The sequence below is a fragment of the Cavia porcellus genome, unplaced genomic scaffold, assembly GCF_034190915.1.
Source record: "Cavia porcellus strain 051 isolate PalLab524CR breed Dunkin Hartley unplaced genomic scaffold, mCavPor4.1 scaffold_8, whole genome shotgun sequence".
Classification (NCBI taxonomy): Eukaryota; Metazoa; Chordata; class Mammalia; order Rodentia; family Caviidae; genus Cavia; species Cavia porcellus.
The window spans coordinates 34,959,807-34,984,655 of record NW_026947491.1 but is presented as its reverse complement, the minus strand read 5'-3'; the positions used below and the strand labels follow the sequence as shown (position 1 = coordinate 34,984,655).

The 24,849-nt window shown below is 33.2% G+C and overlaps 1 protein-coding gene across 6 annotated transcripts in view; it reads left to right on the top strand.

Annotated features, from left to right (window-relative positions):
* Positions 1-24,849, top strand: part of Adamts20 (ADAM metallopeptidase with thrombospondin type 1 motif 20) — a 164,573-nt gene that overhangs the window by 83,374 nt on the left and 56,350 nt on the right. For 4 of the 6 annotated variants that reach the window (XR_010049214.1, XM_063254584.1, XM_063254583.1 and 1 more), the window contains 13 exons: positions 1,213-1,308; positions 4,294-4,460; positions 4,615-4,744; positions 8,844-8,970; positions 10,580-10,790; positions 11,276-11,440; positions 11,886-12,050; positions 13,256-13,375; positions 13,892-13,999; positions 14,809-14,973; positions 15,083-15,367; positions 16,031-16,192; positions 17,778-17,954. Coding sequence is in view for 3 of the 6 variants with exons in the window: in XM_063254584.1 (XP_063110654.1) it covers positions 1,213-1,308; positions 4,294-4,460; positions 4,615-4,744; positions 8,844-8,970; positions 10,580-10,790; positions 11,276-11,440; positions 11,886-12,050; positions 13,256-13,375; positions 13,892-13,999; positions 14,809-14,973; positions 15,083-15,367; positions 16,031-16,192; positions 17,778-17,954 (2,078 nt within the window). In the remaining 3 variants the exon portion in view is untranslated. Of the gene's footprint in view, positions 1-1,212; positions 1,309-4,293; positions 4,461-4,614; positions 4,745-8,843; positions 8,971-10,579; positions 10,791-11,275; positions 11,441-11,885; positions 12,051-13,255; positions 13,376-13,891; positions 14,000-14,808; positions 14,974-15,082; positions 15,368-16,030; positions 16,193-17,777; positions 17,955-24,849 lie in introns of those variants that run through there. The other 2 variants (XR_010049215.1, XR_010049216.1) reach the window with 2 other exon arrangements.

The window sequence follows — 24,849 nt, the reverse complement described above, 5'->3', positions numbered from 1 at the left end:
TGTTAGAGAAAAGGGGGTGAATTTAGATTATTCTTGGAGGTTTATATCCTACAAGCAATATGCATATAATGCATATGCAGTTAATACACCATGTATCACCTTATATTTAAAATGTGATGGTCTTAGTAAGATATAAATAAGGTTGCTCTAAAAACATCCAAGGTGATCTGACGTCACGATTATAAATAGAAGTTCTTATAAATTTATACTTCTTAAGTTTTTCCCATATTTATCAAATATAGTACATTAGAAAAATTATAACTTCTTTTGCTCATTATTAAACATGGAGAAATCCTAATTAAAAAGTACAAAGAAAAACCTAGAATATCATAGAGGAAAATTAGTTGTATACTTAGCCTAAGAATATTCACACACTCTGTAATGAGTGTTTTGTCACAAATACATGTTCTTGTTTAATGTATATTTGATAAAGTATTTACTCTTTCAAGTAATGCTAGATATGCTGAATTAAGTCTTATAACAAGATATGATGTTCATTTCACTTCAGTAAATTTTTTATTTTTCAATGTTAGTCTATTAAGACAATTTTACTACAGTATAATATTGGGAGTAGATGTAGGGATTGCAGTTTGTTACACTACAAACATAAAGCTTAAGGAAAATGGCTTTAAAAAGTAATTGTTTTCTAATAATGAAATTTGCTACTCAGTAAGTCTCTGTGAACATCATGTGACATTTTCTAGTTATATTGGCATCTCCTGTGTTGGTGGACAGTATTTGAAATTCATGGATCTCAGCAGTGTGTAAGTGCCTGCCTGGCAAGTGTGAGGTTGTGAGTTTGCTCCCTGGTATAAAAAAGAAAGAAAGAAAGAAAGAAATTCTTTTCCCAGTAGAATGTGTAAAATATAAATACATTAGCCAGACTTAAAAATGAATACAAGTCCTAAGTGTCTGAATAGTTGAAAGCCCATCTTTAAACTATATAAAGAATTTTAGAAGTAAGAAAAATTAGGAAAAGTTGTACTTTAAGAATTTTATAAACTCTCATGTTTCTGAACGACAACCATTTTTTCTCAATCTTGTGCAGTTCATTAAGACATTGATTCAAAAGAATAATTACTGTAATATTTTCGAAGGTAAAATGAAATGAAGAGTGACCATGCCGTTCATTTTTTTTCAACCATTCATCAGTAATATCCTCTGGGATATCGGCTTTTTGTGAAATTCAACACGTATAAAATTGTATTTCAGGTTACAATATTGTTGTAAAGATTCCCAAAGGAGCAACAAACATTGAAATTCTTCAGCACAGCTATTCTGGAAAACCAGAAGATGACAATTACCTTGGTAAACACTTTTAGTAAACAGCAATCAATATGGGGTTTGTGGGCAGTTTCACGGAGGAATGTGGTCAGCGTAAATTATACTTTCTTCTTAAGCAATACAAAATATGTTCTTTAAGAGAACGGATATGAAATTCTGAAATTCAGTGTTTTTCTTTAATAGTATTTTAGATAACCAAAAGGAATGTTTAGTTAAAGTTCTATGTGTATTTAAAGTAAAATTCTCTTTTTATTTAATACTAATTACAGAGCTCTTTGGAGTTAGATGGTTTGAATAGTGGTCTGCTTCCATGTAATAGGAGTTTTAAAATATAGTTTTGAAAAAGCTCTTGTGTTAAAGAAAAAATACAGTTTCATATTTATAGATGTAAACGACTTTAGTCAAGGTATTTTATAATTTAGCTATTCCTAGAATCTAGGCTTAATTTATGAGAAATTAGCTTCTAGGTTTAGTGAATTTCACAAACATGAAAAGGATATTTTTCCAAGCTTTCTTTTTGGTCTTAGAAGTATCTTAAAGGTGAATTTACCTGTGTTTCACCAAGCTGGAGTAGGTTTTGAGGTAGAGCTGATAAATTTTGTTTCACATTAATAAGAAATGAAAGTAACATATTATTCCAGATAATTTACACTTATTGCTGGGAATATTGATCCTCTTACCTAAGGAATTTTCTTTGGCCTTACAAAGTCAAATGTAAGAGGTACAGCTGCTCAGTGGGTACTGGGTTTCTCTCTGGGTTGATAAGAAGGAAGTAGATTAAGGTAATGGTTGTATAAACACTTTAAATATATGACTGACATTGAGTTATTTACTTAAAAGTGGTTAATTCTGACCTGGGCATGGAAGTTCATGCCTGTAATCTGAATAATCTAAAAGCCTGGAGCAGGAGGAGTACAAGGTCAACCAAGCCTGGGTAACTTAGTGAGACACTGTCTCAAAAAAAGATTTGAGGATATATCTCAGTGCAAAGGCTCTGTGTTCAAATCCCCAGTATCACTAAAAAAATTAATTTTATGTTTTGACAGTTTTGCCTCAATAAGCACAAGAAGATTCCCATAGAAAATCTGATATAGTTATTTGATTTATTACTTTTCAGTGGAAACTGTTTTCAACTATTGTTTTTCAACAAAAATATTATGTGTATAGACTTAGATATATTTTACCATGTTATCATTAAGTAATTCAATGGGTCTTTTTAAAATTTTTTTTTATCAGTATTGGGAATTGAACTCACAATTGCCTGCTTGCAAGGCGGACGTTTATGCCGCTGAGCTAAATCCCCAGCCCCATTCAATGGATCTTTTTAAAGTTCCAAGTATAAACATATATCTGCCCAAGTTTTAAAGTTAAAAATATCCATCAATAAAGTATTTATTTTGTAAGGAGTTACAAATGCAAGAAAACTATCAAAATCTAATTTGAAGCAAGTAAAATAAATATGACATTACTAGAAAACATTTATGTGTATGAACTTTGTAACTAATGTAGTTTTCCTATCATTTGTTAAGGTTTTATTTCCATTAGAATGAATGTAACCAGTAGTCCCTTTTCTCAGCCTACCTACGTTTGCTAAAAAGGAAGGACATCAGAAAATGGATGGAGAGAGGATGAAGGGAAGGGAAAAGGATTGTAGAAAAGGAATGCAGATGTACTGTGCTGTGTACATGTAACAGCTCCTACAAGGAACATAAACGTTACATACTGTAAACATGTGCTAAGGAAAAATTTTTAAAAAGTGCTGATTCTGGCATAAGGAATGATTGAGGAATTTCTTTTTAATGAGATAAATATAAAATTTCATTTGTGCCTCAGTGAATTCTGAATAATATGTTAAGACAGTTAAATTAGTTCACATGTACATAGAAACAGCCATTTTACTTTGCAGTAATTCCCTCGGAATTGCTTTTTCAGAAGAGTATCATATTTATTATAAAGTTTAATTGTAACTTGTATTTTTTGGCTGAGATTTCCTGAAATGCCAAATGAATGTTTCCTGTATAGATTGCTGTTCCATTGAGAAGTTTAACACAAGTAAAGCAAACAGAAAATACTTTGCTAATGTGGAAGTTTTACTATTATAAAATTTAAATATTATACGGTTTCTTAAAATTAAAAATACATAACATAGTGCTTTATAGTTGACATACTTTCACAAACATTTTCCAAATTTGAGTCTGATTGAAAGCTTTTAAAGGTAGAAATTTTTATTAGCTCTATTATGCAGTTTAGGAAACTGACCAAAAGGCTTGTCAAAGTTCAAATAGCAATTAAATAAACAACTGGAACTCAGAGACGTTACTTTCAACACCAAATTACTTTGCCTTTTTAAATATTGTGGATAATATAAAATTTTATGTTTAAAAATAAATTCTAAATCTATACTATTGTTTTATATGCATACAGAGTGTGTGTATTTATATATACACCTGTCAATGGGAAAGAGATGAAGGGGTTTGAAGAGAGAGAAAGATAGGAGTATTAGTCACATTATATTTCAATAGTGTGGACCCACTCTTTATAAAACGATCCAGACATTTATTTAGAGAATGATATAGTCATTGAATGGCCTTTTAGAATACTGACCCTGTACATTTAAAGCTTTGTACATTTTGTTAGAAGATAAACGTAAATAGGATGTTGTATAGCAGTCTTTTCCTCCACTGATGATCCACACTGACTTGATGATCTGTGTGCTGGAACTGTGGTTTCTTTCAGCCCTGCCACTTCCTGTAGGTCCCTTCCTGTAGGTCTCACTGACAGTGACCTTCTCAAATAGAAAAGTGGATTTATTTTAAAACCTTTGTGCTTGTCCTTCTGTACTCACAAATTAGATACCTCAGTACAGTAAAAGAAAGTTCATTTCCTAACATTAATTGATATTTACATTCTGTAAATTTCAGAAGTGATTTCAATTTAAGAAGATAAATTTGAATTTTCTCTACTATTGTTTGACTTTATTGTCTCAAGCAATATTTTATTCTTTTACAGCATTATCTGATACTCAGGGGAATTTTCTTTTGAATGGAAATTTTGTTGTAAGTATGTCAAAAAAAGAGATCAACATACAAGGAGCTATTTTTGAGTATAGTGGATCAAATAACTCAGTGGAAAGAATTAATAGTACTGATCGACTGGAAGAAGAGCTTGTTTTGCAGGTAAAATTTCAATAGACATTAATAAGACTTAACTTAAAAAATACTAGTGGGCTGTGCTGGTTAAATGATTAGCATTTATGATTAATTGTAAAATGCTGTCTTAAGAATATATGCTTTATATATTAACTGTCTATCCCTTTGTATTTTTATTGAGGTGTTATGTGTGGGTAACTTATACAATCCTGATGTACACTATTCCTTCAACATCCCTGTGGAGGAGAGGACTGACCCGTTCACATGGGACCCCTATGGACCATGGCAAGATTGTACCAAAATGTGTCAAGGTAGCCTGCTACTGAATACTGGAGACACCAGTTTGGCTGTGCATGCTGGTATTATCGAGTCCTTCTGAGTCTGGCTGCCTATGGAATCCTCCTCTCTCTCTGTACATGCATAGCACACAGGTGTAAGATGGGTTGATCTTTTTCTCTTGCTTGCTTTTCTCCTCATTTTATTTTCTATGTCTTACACTTAATAGTCCTATTTAACTCTGTGCTTTTTAAACAGTCTCTATTACTTCTCTTTTGCCTTTATATTCTCATGTTCTTTAGTTGCAGCCGAGAAAGTTTTTCTAACATATGTCCTGCTTCCCAGTGAATCGCCTGCTGTCTCACCCATTCTATTCAGTCTCTGTCTTAGCAACCTGTCTCCTCCTGTTAGTTTTGAGATATAAAACTTTATTTCCCTTCCTTGACCCCAAAAACATATATTTGTGCTGATGGCATGAATGATAATGCAGGGAAATTCATACTAGAAAAGCATATGGAAAGGCAGGAATGTTCGTGTAGACTGTGATTGTGGAAACTTAATTGAGCAATCTCAGTTCAGTATATAAACACTTACTGAGGGACTGCCTTATTTCAAATTTTTAATAAGACCCCAATTCTGCATTCAGGTTTTAAAGTCTAGTGGATGCAACAGAAGCATCAGTAGATATTTTAATAGAAAATGGTAAATCATACAGATGGACAATTAAAATATGGAGAGAGCTGATTGGAGAAGATACTGAGAAATTGTGCAGAATGGAAAGTGGTTTTCATGAACAATAGAAAAAAGGTTTGTGAATGAAGAGGAGCAGTGAGTGAGAGTGAAGAAAGTTCAGCACAGCAGAGGACCATTCCTTCTGAGAGGTGGCCTGAGAAACCGATACATGCTGAGAATGTGAGGGGCAGACTAACAAAACTACGTCGCGAGGGGCCTGGGGAACTGTGGCACTCCATTCAGGGAGAGGCACAGCCTTGGACCTGGTGTATTGGGACAGTACGGCCCAGAATGAAGCAATGGGACAAGTACTCCTGTGACGTTTGGGTAGGTGTCTCCGAGAAGAGATATGATCATAGGCAACACCAGGTCCGCTGGGATAAATGCTCAAGGAGAAATGAGGATCTTGGTGAGGCAGAGGAAGAAGGGGTTCAAAGCCCTGGTGACCCTCACAGAACAGAACTGGAGTTTAGGGAGCTGAGACAAGCATCCAGCACAGAGTGTGTCTGCTCTTCATCTTGTGCTTGTGTTCTCTGGTTTGTACGTTTTTTAGGCTCATCATGTGACTATCACTTTGCTGTCTTCCCTCGTGATAACCTGGTGAATCCTATTCCACTTTCTCCTGTGTTGATTTCCTTGTTTTCCAAGTCCCATGAATGTTTCATTTTGAGTTCCTTCCCTTCTTGGTTGAAACATACTCTTCAGTACTTCACTGAGAGGCTTGTCACCTCTGAAAATAACATTATGCTATTTTTATACTTGTTAGATACCTTCAGGGTGCAAATTTCTAAAATAGAATACTTCCTTTGGAACCCTTGTTTTTTGGATTGTAATTCTCCTTGTTTCTCAACCTCCTGTACTTGAATATTGCATTTTCTATTCTGAGAGTTTTGTGATTCCTCCCCTTAATTCTAGAGTCTGAAATGTGAGGACATTGGACTTTGATGTGATTTTTTTTTTACATCAATTTTCATAACTAATTGCAATGCTTTCTAAAATTCTTTAGATTCTTCAGAAATTTTATTGTACTATTTTTTATAATTTCTACATGTAATTCTTTTACCTTCCTAAAATTTACATTGTTGTTTTTCTTCTGAATGTTATTATTTTATTAGTGTTTCTTCTCCCTATGCCTTGCTTTTGTTTCATGGATCCAGTATCATCTACTGTGTCTCAGGATATTCATCATAATTTAAGTTTTCTTCTGTTCTCTGAATTTTACCTATTCATCTTAGTCTATTTTGTTTTGGTTCTCTTGGACTCTTCTGTGTTACAATCTCTCCTAAAATATCTGCAGATCTTTTGTATCTGTTAGTATTTAAGAAGTATTAAATTGCTGATTGTGAGTGAGCCATGAACTTCATTCTAGGGTAATTGTGTCTTTGGGTACTTCTTCCTTAGGTCACTGGGGAGAAGACCCAGATGCTGTTGTCAGGCCATCACTTTGCTTGAACTGAACAATTTGCTTAGAGAGGTGTTCTTTCATCTTTTAATAGTCCTGATGGGGTTAGCAAATGACAGAAGTTGCCTCAGAGTCAGAGAGGGACACAGCCTGGTGAGATGGGATCTCATCACGCAGTGTAGAAGAAACTTAGTCACTGCGTGTTTCAGGCCAGTGTCTTGACTTCCCTGCTTCATGTCTTGTTGTTTCAGGTTCTTTTCTAGAATTACATTGCCAGTATAGTAGCCACCACGAGGCTAGTCTATTGAAATGTACTGTAAGTGTGAATTCCACACTGGATTTTAAAAATAAATATGGAAAGTAATGTAAAACATGTTACTAATATTTTTATATTGACTTTGAAATCAATATAAAATATAGTCACTGTTGAAATGATCATATCTTAGATATTTGGAATTAAGCATAAATGAAATTAATTTCATCTGTATCATTTTGCATTGTATTGTGACTAAAAGAAAATGCTAACATTGTATAACGTGATTGTCATAGTATTTTTAATGAAGCAGTGCTGGTTTTGGCTAGGAGGGTAGTGGCCTAAGGGTTCTTCATAAGTACTTTTCCATCAATTCCCTGTTGTTTTTAGGCCTGCTCCACGCACATTCACCTCTTCAAAGGAGTCTGGTACTTTTGATTCCTGAGTTTTTCTTGGATTCTGTGGCATGAATTATTCCCTCCCCCCTTCACAGGCTTAGGTTTCATCTGCCTTGGCTCTGTTAAATAGCTACTCCCACTGTTCATATTCAGACTTTCCTTGTCTACTGTATTTCCTCTCTATATATTTTTCTTTTAGATATATGTCTTTCAAAATTCTTTAAAGATATTTTAAGGGGTGTTTGGGAAAGATCAAAGATAAGTATATGTGTTCATGTTTAGTTAACTGAAAGTACAAAGTGGAGCTTTGATAAGGCAGGAATTTGATCTCATCTGTTCTTACATTCTGTACTGTCGCCTCACTGCAGAAAATGTAAGTTCACACTATTCTGGCTTCTCGTGACTACTTCTCTTAGTTTACTTTCGCTGTTTACTGCTACATGTGAACAATATCAAATTTCAGTGCTTTAAATTAAGGTTTATTTATTGTTCATCTCATGCTTTGATGATTGGCTATGGTACTGCCCTAACTTGGTATCTCAGTCCACTGATTTTAAAAAAATAATTTGTAGATTTTATTTATAGAAGTTTTAAGTGTTTTGGAAAATTGAACAGAAAAAACAGGAAGCTTGAATATTCCCTCTTTTTCTTCCCCTCCATTCTATTCTTTACATATTAATTTTTTGTCTTAGGTGCATGTGTATAATCAGTGAAACAATTTTGATATATTATTTTCTCCTGAAACCTGTACTTTATATTTGGGTTCACTCTTTGCTGGAAATTCTATAGGTTTTGACCAATGTATGCTGATATATTTCCATCACTGAATTATTAGAGAAGTTTCATTACTCTAGAAATCCCCTGTGCTTTAAGCAACACTACCACGACCTTTTTTTGTCAGTTGATGCCTTTATCATTCGTGATTCCAGGCCGACACACCAGTCCCACCTGAGAAATGCCATTCTGAAGACAGAAGGGAAAGAAAAAGAGAACTAATTGGAATTTATAGTACATCACATGGCATCAGCACTAGGCCTAGCCACTCATTTCCCCCCAAAACTACTCAATCTTAGCTGTAATGGATTTCTTTCTACTTTATACCTTATTTCATCTTCCTTTCATCTCTTCACTAAACAAACTTACAAATCACTCAGGCCTTAACTTACTTATAATAAAAATTAATTCTTGATTATGTGAACATAATATAGTAGTTTATTCAGTTTGAGGCAATGAAAGATTTTGCTTCTTTAGTTGAATCCTTTAAGCTGTGATCAGAATTAAAAAATTTTGGATTCTCTACTTATCTGAATTTTTCTTTAATTTTTAATTTCTGTGTGACTTTGGCAAAGGTTTTCATAGAAGAAAAATCACCTGTATTCGTAAGAGTGATCGTATGGTTGTGTCTGATCAAAATTGTGACCACTTACCACTTCCATTGTTTGTAACTGAAAAGTGCAATACCGACTGTGAACTAAGGTAAGGGAAATCTAAAGTATGGTGTAAACAGTATGTAGTAGAACTAGCTAATAGTGAGATAAGGAGTCAGTCATTTAGCACAGTGCCTGACACACAATGAGTGTGTTATTGATTCCCAACATCTACCCCTGCCATTATGAAATTTCAGGCTCAATAATGTGTGGTGAAAACCAGTACCTAATTTGAATTTTTATTCATAACATTAGAAAAATATCAGATTACAGTTCTCCATAGTTTGTGTAGGGAATGGAAGCAATTTTGTATGTAAAACCAATACAGGTAGATAGTAATCTAAAAGATCTGAAATACAAAATTTTGTATTATGATTCTGTAATTCCCACTGAATATACAAACTGGTAAACTTATAAAGTTTGAGGATTTGCGGATTGAGGTATATATAGATTGATTTGCTTGATATTTTAGCATGTCTTTTATTAACTACTAAGGAACAAGTTTCCAGATTATGGCAGGAAAGTTTGCAAATCCACCTAAGTTTCTTGTTGTTTGTGTGTGCATGATTGGTAATGGACTGGTGCCGAGGACAATAACCCAATTTTTAAATTTTTTTTTATTGTAGCAGGTGATATTTAATATTCAAGGATAACCAAAACCTCTTGCATTCCACAAGGATAAGAGTGCTTTTTTGATTAGATCAAAGATAGCAAAAACCAAGCTGTGGGAAGCATAGTAAAATTCTTTACTATTGAAAATGCTATTGAAAATGACCTTTATGATTTCTGTGCTCCCTTATTCATATTGTTTTATATATTACTTGATTCTAATTGAGTTAATTTTACTGAAAGTAGCTTTTTTTTGGAGGGGTACTATGCACTGAACTCAGGACCTTGCATTTGTCAGGCAGATACTTGTGCCGCTGAGCTATGTCCTTGGCCCAAAGTAGCCTTTTTGCTTGTGGAAAAAATGTTTTCCTTCCAAACATATTTAAATGGAAACTAGATGAGTATAAAGAAAGAGAAATCTGCTTTATAAAACTGTTCTGTCAACTTTTAAAGGCTTTATATTTATTGAGTAGATTCCCAGACAATCCCTGTTTACTTATCCAAGTTCTGAGCGGGTCCTGTGTAAGGAGAGATGACCTGATTGGCAGACAGACACATTCTGATACAGCCTTAAATCTGCTACTAAGTCACTGGGTAATGTTGATTGAAGCCAGTTGTTTTCAAAGGCTTTGAGGGAAATTGGAGTTCCTTGAAAATATATCCAAAGTTGTCACCAAATGTCAGGGTGAGGTCAGTGAGTTTAGTGTTGGTTCCCGTCTCCAGCCATAGCCAGACCAGTTCCATTTTTATGTATTTTGTGAGTAAATATGATCTTATTTAGAAAAAAGTGGATTTCTGACAAAAAATTTAATTATTTATACCATTGGAAGGTAAAATCTCCTTGGGCTTTTTTTCTTATGTGTAAAATGAAAGTTTGGGCTATATGAGCTCTAAGAACTTTTTAGTCCCTTTAGTGATATATCCATTACTTTAGGGTGCTTGTTTGTCAGCTCTTAGAATTTTAAAGTCTGCATCATATCTCTCTGAATCTCTTTGTTTGTTAGTGCTATTGAGAACACCTCCTATGTGTTAGCATCTTTTTTTCCTAGGTGGCACATCATTGGCAAAAGTGACTGTTCATCTCACTGTGGCCAAGGATATAGGTCCTTGGATGTCCAATGCATGAGGTATTCTGTTCACAAAGGACAGACTGTTCCAGTAGATGACCACTACTGCAGTGACCAACTGAAACCTCCTACCCGAGAATCATGCCATGGTGACTGTGTCTTGATAAGATGGCATTATTCAGAGTGGTCCCAGGTACAGTAAAACTTATGGTTGAAGATTAAGTTAGCACATTTTTTCTAACTAAACATTTATATTTTTCTGAAATCTATTTTCTAAAGTTTATTTGGCTTGAACCAAAATGTATAATAGATATTATGAAATATGCCTGCCTGACAAGCATAAGGTCGTGAGTTCGATCCCTGGTAACAACAACCCAAAAAAAAGATATTGTGAAATAGAAAGAAATTGTTCAAAAGGAAATAGGAACTGAAAGAAGGAGGTGAGGAAAAAGAAAAAAAAAATAAGATGAAGCAAAGCTTTGTAAATAATGAGAGGAAGAAGGGTGTAGGAGAAAAAAAGAGAAACTAAGATATATCATGTGCAGATAAAAGTTTCCTATGGTGCATGTGATCAGTATGTATTTCTAAATTATACCAATAATCTTAATTAAAAATTTTTGGCTTGTTTTTTTATTTCCAAAAGTCACCTCTTTTTGTTTTGTTTTGCTTTTGAATCAGTGTTCCAGAAGTTGTGGAGGAGGAGAAAAGACCCGAGAATCTTACTGTGTGAACAACTTTGGCCACCGCGTTGCTGACAGAGAATGTCAAGAACTTCCCCGTGTGCTGCTAGAGAATTGCAATGAGTTTTCCTGTCCTAGCTGGGCTATTAGTGAGTGGAGTGAGGTAACATTACACATATGAGGCTTAGAACTGTTAAAACTAGTTAGAAAAGCATCATGCTAACATTTTTAAAAAGTCTATCATTTTATAAGCAGCTTTATTATCAAGGAAATAAAAGCATAAAAATGATGTGTCCTTAAATTGTTCACAAACTAGAAATGACATTTTCTGATTTTTACCCTATGACTATTTTTATAAGAATGTGTTACTGCCCATGGCATTCTGGGTCATATAATTATTTTAAGCTTAGCTTTGCATCTTTGTTTCTAGGCAAATAAATATTTTAGTGGGGCTTGGTAGCAGAAATTAGAGTTGGCTGATGTTATTCAGTGAATATCTCTGGAGGAGTGGAGAAATACACTTAGGAATAGTCTTCCAATTTGCATATTTTAATATGCATATGGACCATTACATCACTGTGTAATGCATTTGTGCTGATTTCTTACAGTGTCTTGTTACATGTGGAAAAGGAACAAAACAGAGGCAGGTATGGTGTCAACTGAATGAAGATCGGTTGGGTGATAGTTTCTGCAATCCAAGTACCAAACCTGAATCTCTGAGACCATGTGAACTTCATCCATGTGCTTCCTGGCAAGTAGGACCATGGGGTTCTGTGAGTATATGAAATAGGTTCTTCTCATTTGATCCATCTTTACAGAATAGCAGGAAAGGTGGGATATATCAGCTGCCTACATACCAGATTCAGTGAAATATGGGTTGATTTATTAGGAATATAACCCTGAAATAAATATCTTTATATGTAAAATTTTGACATTCATGCTAATTTTGTTGTGGTAAGTATTTCATCTTTGCTTGTGAATTCACTTAAGTTAACAAAGATGCTATAAATCTTAAGTTTTCATCAGCTTTGTTTAAACTGTAAGTATTTTCATGCCTGGTGTTTACAGTGGTAGTTTTACTGTATTATGTTTAGATGTTTACTGGCCATGAGCTAGAAAACTGCACAATGAGCAATGCTTAGGCTGGGTGAGGGTGGGTGGCTTGTGACCCTGCAGAGATTGCACAGCTGATGGAAGTCTTCTCTCATCTCCTTAACTAGGAATCTGCCTTGTTCTTTTCTGATACTTACTTAATATACTAAATAACATACATCAGGTTAAGTTTGAAAAAGTGTTTTGTTTCTTTAAATTGTATTGGTTGTACCTCAAAAAAATCACATCTCTATCAGTAATTCTATAGTTACAATTTTTAAAAGATACATTAATAATACCTGGTATGTTTTGTTAACATCAGTGTGTTAGTAATATCTATGAAGTTAATTTGAATAAAGGAGCATATTAATTGAATATGCTAGTTTTAGGTTTCAAATCTGTATGAAGTCTGGGTAAAAGATCTAATGAAGATATATTATTAGCTATGTGTTACAGTTTAGAACCAACATGTCCCCTAAAAGATTCATATAGAAGGTGATTGGCTCATGGATATCCTTTCCTCATCAGTGGTTGGCATGCTGATGGGTTCACTCATAGATCACTTGCTGTTAGGGGAGAAGTTCTGGTTGGAGGCAGGTCACTAGAGTTGTGACATTATAGGGGAAGATATATTCTTGCTTCTGGCTTTTTCCTTTTTTTCTCTGTTTCCTGGCCACCATGCAGTGTGTAGCTTTCCTCTCCTTGCTCTTCTACCATATGGTTTCTGCTTTGGAGCCATGGACTGAACCCTCTAAAACATGAGCCACAATTCACATTACTCTTTAAGTTATGTGTGCCATGTATTACTATGTAGTCATTAAAAGAGTTTATGTAACTTTGAAAACAATGGTTCTTTATATCTGTGTATTTTTTTTTTTTCTTGTAGTGTTCAGCCACCTGTGGACATGGGTATCAGATGCGTGCTGTTAAATGTGTCAGTGAGCAGTTCAATGCAGTATTAGATGATGCAGAATGCCAGGGAGCCAGCCATCCAGGTGACAGACAGGTAAAGGAAACCTCTTCATAGATTAGAACAAAAAATATTTTTCATACAGAAAGATTATTGATCTGTTCGAATTATTTTATATCCACTTTTCCCACTTCAATTTATATATCTAAAAGTGTGCATGAGAGATGTAATATTTACTATTTTTGTTTTTATCAGGTATTTTATAGCATTATTATGAAATATTTTACTCTGTCATTAGACCAGTTAATTTATATATTCGTATTTTCTCACCTGTATGAGATATATTATTTCTTATTATGAATGTGATGACCTCTTGATTTTTAAGGTAGAGTTTTGTGTGCCTTCAAAAGTAAGGATTTTAGATTGAGAATCTTATTTTCTATGATTAGTATATAACTACTTTGTATTGTAATAACCTTTAGGTCATCTACTTGTATGCAGCTGTTCTTGAATTAAGCATGTAAAAAATGAGATAAAGTATCAGATTTTATATAAATTGGCATGGTAATTAAATGATGTTCTATGACATGCTTTTTTTCCCCTTTGGAACAGGACTGTATAGTTATACCTTGCCTAATTGCCCCTAACATGGGGACCACATCATTACCAGCTCTTCCCATGACAAAGATGGCACAATGGCGGCATGGATCTTGGACCCCAGTAAGTGAACTCATTTAAACACCTCTGTTACTTTTACAGAAGCTTTGAGACATTGACAAAATAGTTGTTCCAGATCTCCCCAAGTTCATGTATGCAGTAATTCTGAAATACTTTGAGGGTATGGAAGAAGCACAGGATTTAGGATTAGGTAATTTAATAGCTAAATCTTACTTTACTTTTGAAAAGGCCTGTGTCTTTGACATCTTTGTGGACATCTTTAAGGTTTATTTTCTAAAGTACAAAATGATAAAAATACTGTTATGTTTATGTTGTTATGAGAAACACATGTGCTGATAGGTATTTTTCAACTTTAAACTACTTGCATTTGTAGTTTTTCTGAACTTTAGGCTTTAATGTATTTGAAATATATAATTTGCTTTACTCTTATATTTTACTTATGATCATTTAGATATTCTATTGCTTTAGTCCTTTAAAAAGTCTATTTAGAGTATAGAATTTGCTTTACTCTTACATTTTGCTTATGAGGTCATAGACACTTTATTACTTGAGTCTTTCAAGGTTATTTTTAATGATAAGATTCTCTTACACAAAATATTTTCAATACCTTTACCGTTGATATGTAAGCATTATTTCAAATCATTATTTTCATTAAATTATTATATCTGCTGTGTGAAATTTACTGTGTAAACTGGAATACTTACTGGCCCCATCTGTACTTGACTCATAAATGATGGTAGGTGATAGTATTTCTAATTTATGGTTTTTTAGGAAAGGGCCTTTTAGAAATATAACAGCTCTGAGGAGAAAGGCACTCATTATGGTTTGATTTTTTTTTTTTTTTTTTTAAGTGCTCTGTATCTTGTGGAAGAGGTAGTCAAGCCCGTTACGTAAGCTGTCGCGATGCTCAGGATGCAATAGCAGATGAAGCATATTGTGCCCACTTACCCAGACCTGCTGAAATGTATGTCTGCTTTAGTCCTTGTGGAGAATGGCATGCAGAAAATTGGTCACCTGTGAGTTTTCTTATTAAAATATAAGTAGTACAATTTTATAATATTTCATATTTAATATAACACTAATATAGTATATTACATTGTAAATATTGACTGTCCTTTTTATAAGTGTTCAGCTTCCTGTGGCCATGGAAAAACAACTAGACAAGTTTTGTGCATCAGCTACCACCAGCCAACGGATGAGAGTTTTTGTGATCCTGAAGTTCGTCCTTCGGCAGAACAAGAATGCAACCTGGCAGCCTGCCCCGTTACATACAGCCACTTTCCTAGTTCCTCTGAGCAGCCCAGCTATTTCCCAGGCAGGAACTTTCCTCACAAACCTGAAGATAATCAAGATCAAGGAGGCCATCTGTCAATCAGAGGAGACCAGTGGAGGACAGGGCCCTGGGGATCAGTAAGCCACCATTACTGAGTTATATTAGTCTTGTAACTTTTATGTTACAGCTCTTTACCTGCTTTAATGTTTAATTTATCTGATGATATGTAACTTAAATCTAAAAGTATTAAGCAATTTTAATGCTGGGTACAAATTCCCAGAGTTCTTATTGCACATATATTAATGTGATATTTTGATCACAGAGGAATACACTTAAAAACTATCTGATTAGAGTCCATTATAATAAAAACAAAGGAAAACCTTTTTGGAAGAAAGACTAAAAATGCTGATAATAAATATTATTGTGGTAGCAATACATTTGCTATTTTGGTAGCAATTTTACATGTGATTAATGAAGAAAATAATAAGAAAACACCAAAGAAGAAACGTAATGCTATCTTGTATGTTTTATGCCTTCACAGTGAGTCCATAAAACTTTAAATTCTTTTTCCTTATACTGTACTCAGGATGAGGGTGAAGGATTCTTCCCTAGGACAAATGATTTCTAGGAAAACCTTCAGTGAAACGCAAGTGCTCTAACAGACTTTCTTGATTCTGATTGTGATTCTAGTGAGGGTGATTTTAAAGCTGAGTTTGCTTCTGGCTGAGTCTGTGGTTTTGTTGCTCTGTTTCGTGGTGTGGAATCTGCAGTTGTGTGTTTCTGTGCTTTCTCCCTGCCAGTGCTCTCGCAGCTGTGCTGGGGGTCTTCAGCACAGGGTTGTGGTCTGCCAGGATGGAAACGGACAAAGTGCCAGTTTCTGTGATGCTGCCTCAAAGCCACCAGAGTCAAAGCACTGTGATTTGGGACCTTGTCCACGCTGGAACTATGGCAGCTGGGGAGAAGTAAGCCAGATATTCCCTGCATTTGTGGAGATAGTTACACCTCTGGAGAGTAAAAGTAAAGTACTATATGTCATTGGATACAGTGGGATATTACTTCACTATGCTATAATGGGAAGAGGTTTTTTCCTTTTACTTTTCATTTTCTTGCTTTCTTTCTCTTTCTTTCTTTCTTTCTTTCTTTCTTTCTTTCTTTCTTTCGAGTCAGGGTCTCACATGCAGTTCAGGCAGGCCTTGAACTCACCACCTTGTAACCCACACTGGTCTCAACTTGCAACAATCCTCCTGTCTCTGCCTCCCGAGTGCTGGGATTACAGGGATTACAGTGTACCACCATGCCAGGCTAACTGAATGGTTATAATTGTTGTTTTAATAGATATTCTTGTGTGATGTAAGTCCCTTTCTCACAAGTATTCCTGATTTTGGAACAAAACCTGATGAGCCTGCCAGTATGCTTGAACTACTAATATCCTTTTATCCTTACTAAGTTATTATTTACATTTCTTAGAAATTGGGTTGTTAGAAACATAGAAAAAAGTTTGATGTTTAGACCATGTTTCATCCTATTGCTAAGTTGTTTACTTTATGAATCTTTTCCTTTAAGTCAGACAACTATAGACACTGGAAATATAATTTTTTGCATGGTTACTTGAAAACTGGTAGTGCACCCTATAGTCCCAGTGCTGTGATGGGGAAAGGCAGGAGGATTGCATGACCCAGCCCCACTTAGGTGACTCTATGGCTTAACAAGACTTTATCTCAAATAAAAACTAAAAAAGGGACAAGGATATAGCTCAATCTCCAGTCCCGGGGGAAAAATAAAGTCACTCTGAATATTATTTCCATCCATATTTTGGATGTATAAGAATAAGAAACAAATATATTAATTTTATAGGTCATATAATTTAGTCAAATGATTTGTTTAATGATTTTTATATAAAATTTCTCATAAAAACTTGGAACTCAAATAGATACACTTTGACTAGATGTTATTAAACATCAAAAACATTTTAAAGAATGGACTATTTTCCAAATTATAGTTACTTCATTATTTCTCCATTTAAGTATGTTCATTTTGAAACTTCAAGTCATATGAAAAAAACATAAAGAAACAAGAACTTTTACCATTTTAATATACTTCCTGCTAGTCTTGTTGAATGTGGGTTATGTTATTAGATTCATAGTACAAACTACTTTGTTACCCACTATTTTCATATAGTATGTGCTGAATATCTTTATTAGCTTATTAGCACTCATGAATACACTATAATCCATTTATTAGATAGCATCCATTATAAAATTAATACTTACTAGATAAATTAATTTGTGTCTGGTTTACCCCGCTAACATTATCATATAGATCTTTGATACCTCATTCAAACATCATATTGTACTAATAATCAGAATATCATTTTTTTAAATCATGGAATTAAAACTTTGATTTTTTTTTAACTAGAGAAAATGATTAAAATTAGGAAGAAGTAAACTTTAAAGTCTAGTGTTGCTAATCCCATTTTAACATTGAATAAAGGAATAGAACAGTCTCTCTAAAGCTGCATAACATTGAATTTTCTATTCTTATTTTTAGTGTACACAAACATGTGGAGGAGGAATAAAGTCAAGATTTGTAATATGTCAGTTCCCCAATGGCCAAGTGTCGCAAGAGCACAACTGTGAAACGCTGAACAAGCCACCTAGCGTGGTACAATGCCATGTGCACGCTTGCCCTGATGATGTGTCATGGCGTCGGGGACCATGGAAATCGGTACGATAGCATTCCTAGTTTTACCTTATGGTTGCTTTATTACTATGCCCCTTTCCTTTTCATTTCCTCTCCTTATACATTGTGAAACCCACACACTGTAACTGTAATTGTTTTTAAAAGAGCAGACCATTAGCCACCTTAGCTTGTGTTATTAAGCTTGATAAATTGAGGAATCCATTCAAGTACAGTAATATATAATGCTTTTGTATGTATTTATTTTTACTTGTGAATTTTGAACCATAGTCCTGTTCTAAAGGAAATAGTTTCCCCCATTACATCTTTGGCTTGCCCTCTAATTAACCAGAAATGTCTTGCTATTTACATTTGTACATAATGTTAACATTGTGCATGTAATAATGACGAGTTAAGCTATGTATTGTTTGAGCAGATAATTGTATGTGGCTTTTGTCTGTCTATGTCCAGTAACTGATACAGAAGCAAAAAACCATTCTTTTAATACTTGTTTTTATCATTGTTAAACTTACTGTTTTGTTTGGAAATGTGAAAATACTATGTTAAAGAAAAGATAGAAAGGTTTACTTACATAAATTGTTTACAGTTTGTTAAATACATCATGAGAAAGTGTGATTTATGTAATTATTTATATGAATATTCACTTTTTCCCATTATGTGAATTTACTGTGGTATGGGAATATTTTAACCTTCTAGCGTTATTTTTTAGAATTGTAGACAAAGCTCAAATATTACTCATGACTAGCTTATTTTTCTAGTGTTCTTCAAATATCCAGGCTTTGAGGAATAATTTATATAGAAATATATTGAAATTAACATTTTGATCACCTTTGTCTGTTGGACTCAAACTCAGGATATTGCTGAACTATAACTATGATCCCTAACTTTGTCTTTTAAAATCATGAACAACAGTACATTTCTTTCAGATGAAGAACTGATTTAAGTCTATAATCTATTTATAACTAGGCTTATAGAGCAAAGCCATTCTTTACTTGGAAAAAATTGTAACTCTAGTTTTTAACCAGTTCTTGACACTTGCCTCTGTTTTTCTCAAAACAAACTTTTACAATGAAATTATATGAGATTTTAAGCCATGATAGTTAAATTAAGTGAAGACTAAAATTCACATTTATAGTCAAAGTGTGCCTGATGTTTTAAGCAATATAACAATTTAACTTCATTAGGAGTATTGTAAAATAAAATTGCTGCTTCAAAATACTGTCTCTTCATGGGAATTAATAAAAATCCAGAAAATTTCCTGATCCCTGTTGTATTTACTAAACAAGCTTAACATGAAATTTATTAGAAATAGTCTTTTTGGGACAGTTTTAAATCCATATTTTTCACCCTTCATTTGATATTTTAAAACATGTTAAGGTTTACTAACCTTGTATAAATATCTTACATGGTATTTATATATTGTGTTGGAATGTACCTAATACTATATTCCAATATACTTGCTTTGTGCTACCTTTTGTACATGAATGAAAAACTTGAGTTTTCATTAAATTTTTGTGCATAGGTGACTTTTTTTATCTTACAAAGTAAATAATAAAAGAAAATAGTAATCCCTACAAATTATGAAATAGTAAGAAATAAGTACAAAATTTCTTAATTGTTTACTGGATGTCTCTTCCAAAAGAAATTCTTTGAATAATTCAGTCTTTGCACTAGTGAAGAACTGTAATATTTTTTTTTGATAAATTGAAAATGTTTTTAAAATCATAAATGTTTTTATCAGAATGTTTACAAACTTATTTATTTACTTCACTACATGTGTATAGTACATATATATATTAGAGTGCCTGAATTTCTTTTATCATATAAAGATTATTTATTTGTTCAGCCAGCCTTTTATATTAAAAGGATTTAGGGGATCTGAAGTTTTGATATCAAAAGCAAGTATCATTTTTAGTCCTTTTAGTGTTGCTACGTATTTTCTAAACTTCAGAGTACCTTTTTCAACATACCAGATTAATATTCTTTCATGAATAATTTTATTTTCAACATATCTTGTTCATTAAGTTAGAAAATTAAGAGAATATATGTGTGCCTGTGTAGGTATGTGAATGAAATCTCTTTTCATTTTAAAGGGAAATAAAAATAGAAAGTGCCAAATCATAAGTTACTATTAGAAAGCTGTAAGAATACACCTAATTTTTCTCCATGATGTAGGAAATGTTATTCTGCAATAATGAAAATAAATAAACCTTAACTTATGCCTGTTAATTTAATTTCTGTATTTTTGTGATTAGTCATTGTGAAATGGTTGTATTTTAACCCTTGTTTATTAATGATGTATGTTGCTTTGTGCTGTGCATAATCTGCATGTATGTTTTATTTTTACTGATTGAATCAACACCTAAAATATTCTGTCACTGATCAGACGTTGTATTGTAATGAATGCCTCCTTTTTTGGTGCTATTTTTCTTAATGAGTTTGTTTTTCTTATTAAACATTTTATTGCTGAGTAGTGTATTTTTTCATAATTTTATTTGATATGTGTATAAGCTAATGCTATTTTTAGATAGTAATTCTTTAAAAACACTAACATGAGTCTTAAAAAATAAGGTTTATTATTTAGCTGTCAATGTTTAAATACTATGTTTATATTTTTATTTTTGTATATTATAAACAATGAATAAAAATAAGTGATGTGCACGATTTTATTTAGTAATTCAAAACAGATATGCCTGTGATCAAAGTAGTCTTTAAAAGATGAGTAAAGTCTTTGCTTTTCTCTTTTTCATACATAATGATGTACTTGAACCATCCTAGCAAATACTTTTTAAGCAAATTTATAGTTTACATAATTTTCTCAGTAGGTCTCACCTAAGAAGTAATTCATTGTCCTATATTTTACTTATTCCCTACATAGAATGAAGTATTTGATAGACAGTGTCCATTCTAGTGGGTTCTAAAGTTGAAGACAAGTTCACGAAAGTAAAGAACATTTTTCTCCCTAATTTTCTAATGTGATACAAGGGAAAACCACTTTTAGAAATGAGCTTGGGGAATAGTATGCATCCAGAAAGCCCTAAGTGTGTTGGTTAAGAACTGTGTGTAGTGCAAGAACGCCTCGGGTCTCAGCCAAGCATCCGCTTGCTCTGCTCCTGCAGCGCCCTCTTGAGGTAAAAGGTAGGCAAAAAGTGTGTCCACAGCTACCAGGGTCAGTACTGTGGGGAAGTGGGGGACTGCAGTAAGGAAACCGTTCTTGGTTTTGACTTCGTAAAGTGGGCTATTATGTGAAAACATCCATAGTCATTAGTTATTACCTTAAGTTTACAAAAGCCACATATAAAAATAGCAGACTGAAAGGAAAGCAATTTTAGATGAATTTTAAAATTCACAATAGAAATACTTATTATGTATGAAAACAGTCTTTCCGTTTATTATGCTTTCTACTGTACCCTTTGTGTGTGTGTGCGTGTGTGTGTGTGTGTGCATGTGTGTGTGTGTGTGTGTGTGTGTGTATGTATGTGTGTGTGTGTGTGTGGGTACCGGGGATTGAACTTGTGACCTCGCGCTTGCCTGGCAGACCCTTATGCCACTGAGCTAAATCCCCAGCCCCACTACCATACCCTTCTAGGGTACATTTGTTGATTTTCCTAAAAATCATGAATATCTACTATGTATTAGGCATGATACCTAGTCACTAGAAACGAACTAGACTAGTTTTACATGCTAGGAATTTACAGTTTAGTGGTGAATATAGTAAATAAATGGATGATCATAATCTGGGGTGGAATTCTCATTTTATTTCAGTGACAATCATGAGATAATATTGAAGATGCATAAGTGGTTAATAGTTTACAATAATTTAAGAATTAATATGGAGATTGTATTTTACTACAGCATAATTCTGCCAGTAACATCTAGAAAACCTGAGCTAGTAGGATACATTGTATCATAACTTAGCAGGAGATGAGCCAATGTCTAGTTACACCCTCTAAGAACATTGATTTCTGGTACCCCTTCCCCCACAAAAAACTCTAACAGTCTTTACATAGATGCAAGCACTTTACTGCTTTGCCCATGGGAATTTTATGCCATGCCAGAAGGGAGAACATGGAAAGCTTTATAAATTGACCTAGATATGGATGCTCCAAAAGTAATTTTAGAGACACAGTTGAACCTTGCACATTTGAAATGTATGATATGAAAATGTAAGTAGATATTCTAAGCCATGATGAGATCATAAAAGAAGAAATAAACTGTGGCACTTAATGATGTTAAACGAAGTTAGAGCGTAGGACAAGTATTTCAATGTACATGGTGATACGTGGTATTTTTTACATTTTTATGTTAAGGAAAGAGAAATGCCCATGTGTCTATGGTAATTTTCTCTCCTCAGGCACCCTGATTCCAAATGTTTAAGAATTTGTGGGAAAAAAATTAAGGTGTTTTTAATTGAATTAAATATTCTACAATATAGATGCACTACTTGAGACAGATGTTTATATGATATATAGACATTGTTGATACTAGAGCATCCCAAAATTTTGTGTAGAGATTTTACATGTTTGTCTTCTTTTTTTTTTTTTTTTTTTTTGTTTTTGTTTATTGGTACCGAGGCTCGAACTCACGACCATGCACTTGCAAATCAGGCACTTATCCCTGCTGAGCTAAATCCCCAACCCCTACATGTTTGTTTTCAGTTAGTTTGAGAAATCATATTTTATTTTCTGCATAATTACAAGGAGACATTAATGTTTTGTCCTTTGAGATTTTCTAGTCAATTGATTACCAATGTATATTTCCCAAAATGTTTTAAATGTGTTTTTATGTTATCATATATTCACACATATGTATGCAAGTATATAATTACCTGATTTATAGAAGATATAAGGTCATAAATTTAAAAGGTAGATTAAATGTTTAATATTAAATATAATGTTTTTAAGGAATACTTAAAAACTTTCCTCTAATTGAAATGGTGCTACAACCATGTCAATTCTAAAAAGTGATAATGTATGTTTCATTAGTTTTGAAAATCCTGTTTCAACCTTGTTATAGTGGCTTAAAAACAGTTTATTTTAAAATGAAGTTTTAATAGTTTTCATAGTGAAAAAAACTTTTAATACTATTTCCAAATAGCAGTTTATCACTAGATGCTTCTGTCATATACTAGAAATTAGTTTTAAATTCACTATTCATTATACAAAAATCAAAATATGCCTTACATATTTTCATTTTAATTGATGCTATTTTGATATCTTAACAAATACCTTTGAAACTGAAGGGTTTTAAAATTTGAAAGATTTGAAAGTCTTAAACAGGTTAGAAATTTTTCTTCAATGTTTTAAAGACATATGCTTGATAAAGTCATATAACTTAAACGTTTATTTTCAAACATTTAAAAATGTTCTCCTAATAAGGAGTTTTCAAAAGTAGTTTGTTTCTCATCCACTGTTAAATTTCTCCTTTACCTTAAAGAGTGGCTGTTAGACATCACATTTGAAACAGGCCTGTTTTTCATAATACAGAATTAGTAATTCGTCTTCATTAGCCTACTACTGTGTATAAGTTAGTGAATATGATTTTGATAAGTATTTGTTCTCCAGTTGAAAAGCATTTGGAATTGTTTTGAATTTGGGTCTCACAAGGCACATGTCTCTTTTGGTAAATGTGTGTCTGTTAGAATTTGATAGGGATTGAATTATAGAATCTTAGTGTATGCTTATGTCCTGTTTTAATACTATTAGTTTCTGAAGTGGTTTTATAAAGCAACTCCAAGTTCCTTATGTCTCTGTTACTACCACGTTTGCATAAAAAGTTGTGAGTAAAAATGTGAAGTGATCAAGGCATAGGACAATTTATATAATAGAAACATTTAAAATATGTGTATAATTATGCCTGCACACAAATATGTGTGTATAGAGGAAAGACTTGAGTATCGAAGGATACACAATGGGGAAATTCTTCAAAAACTGGAAAGAGAAGAAATGAATTTTCTTTTGCATGAGAGACGTTTCATCACTGTTAACTTCTTCAAATGATTTAAATATTTTGGTACTCAATAAAAAATTTCATTTCTCAAAGTTAGGAGACATTCAAAACCAGTAGAAACCAAGGATGGAAAAACCTGTTTTGCAGAAAGAATAAAACACTTATATAAAATCAACACGAGATGCTTAATCATAAAATTTGGACTAACTAGATGATTATCAAATTATTTTTGAGAAAGATGTTTCTTTCAATGGAATATTAATGCTAAGGAGTACACTAGTTATAAAATGTAATTAACATTGAAACAGTATCAAGTGATCAGATTTCTGCTTTGGTGTAGACATTAAAATTGTCAGAAAAAGATTCGCCTACATTAGAACCAATTTTATTTCTAGTCTGTAATTTTTCAGGGTACAAATGTATATTCAGGAAAGTCTACTTGTTATATTTTAGATTTTGCTCATAATGAACAGACCCAATGTAATAATATTTGATGGGTACAATGAAAAGTCACTTAGTATCATTAAAGACTAATCATTCTCTGAGATACCATTAAATATAGTGTGAGAATTAAATTGTGTGAATTGTGTAAATGAAACCACAAATACATCCACATCCTTTTTTGATGACTGTAAGAATAAAGGGGAGTTATTTTGTCACAGCAGTCAACATTACTGCCTGTTTTCTAACCACAGAGACTTCTCATCATTGCATCTGAGAGATGCTCTTCCCCATTTATTTCTGAGCTGACTTTTGCATAGTAGCTCACATGGGCTACCAACACCAACTCTATGTTGTTTCTCTGCATACATTGACATGGGCTCAAGCTTAAAGGAAACCTATTCTGATCCACACAGGGCACCCCTGTTGTAGTAAAGTCACTACAACACAAATCCTGAAGAAAAAGAATCCGTTAATGCATATTTCCTTTCCAATTTACTTTTGTAGGACTAATGATTATCCAATTTTTCCT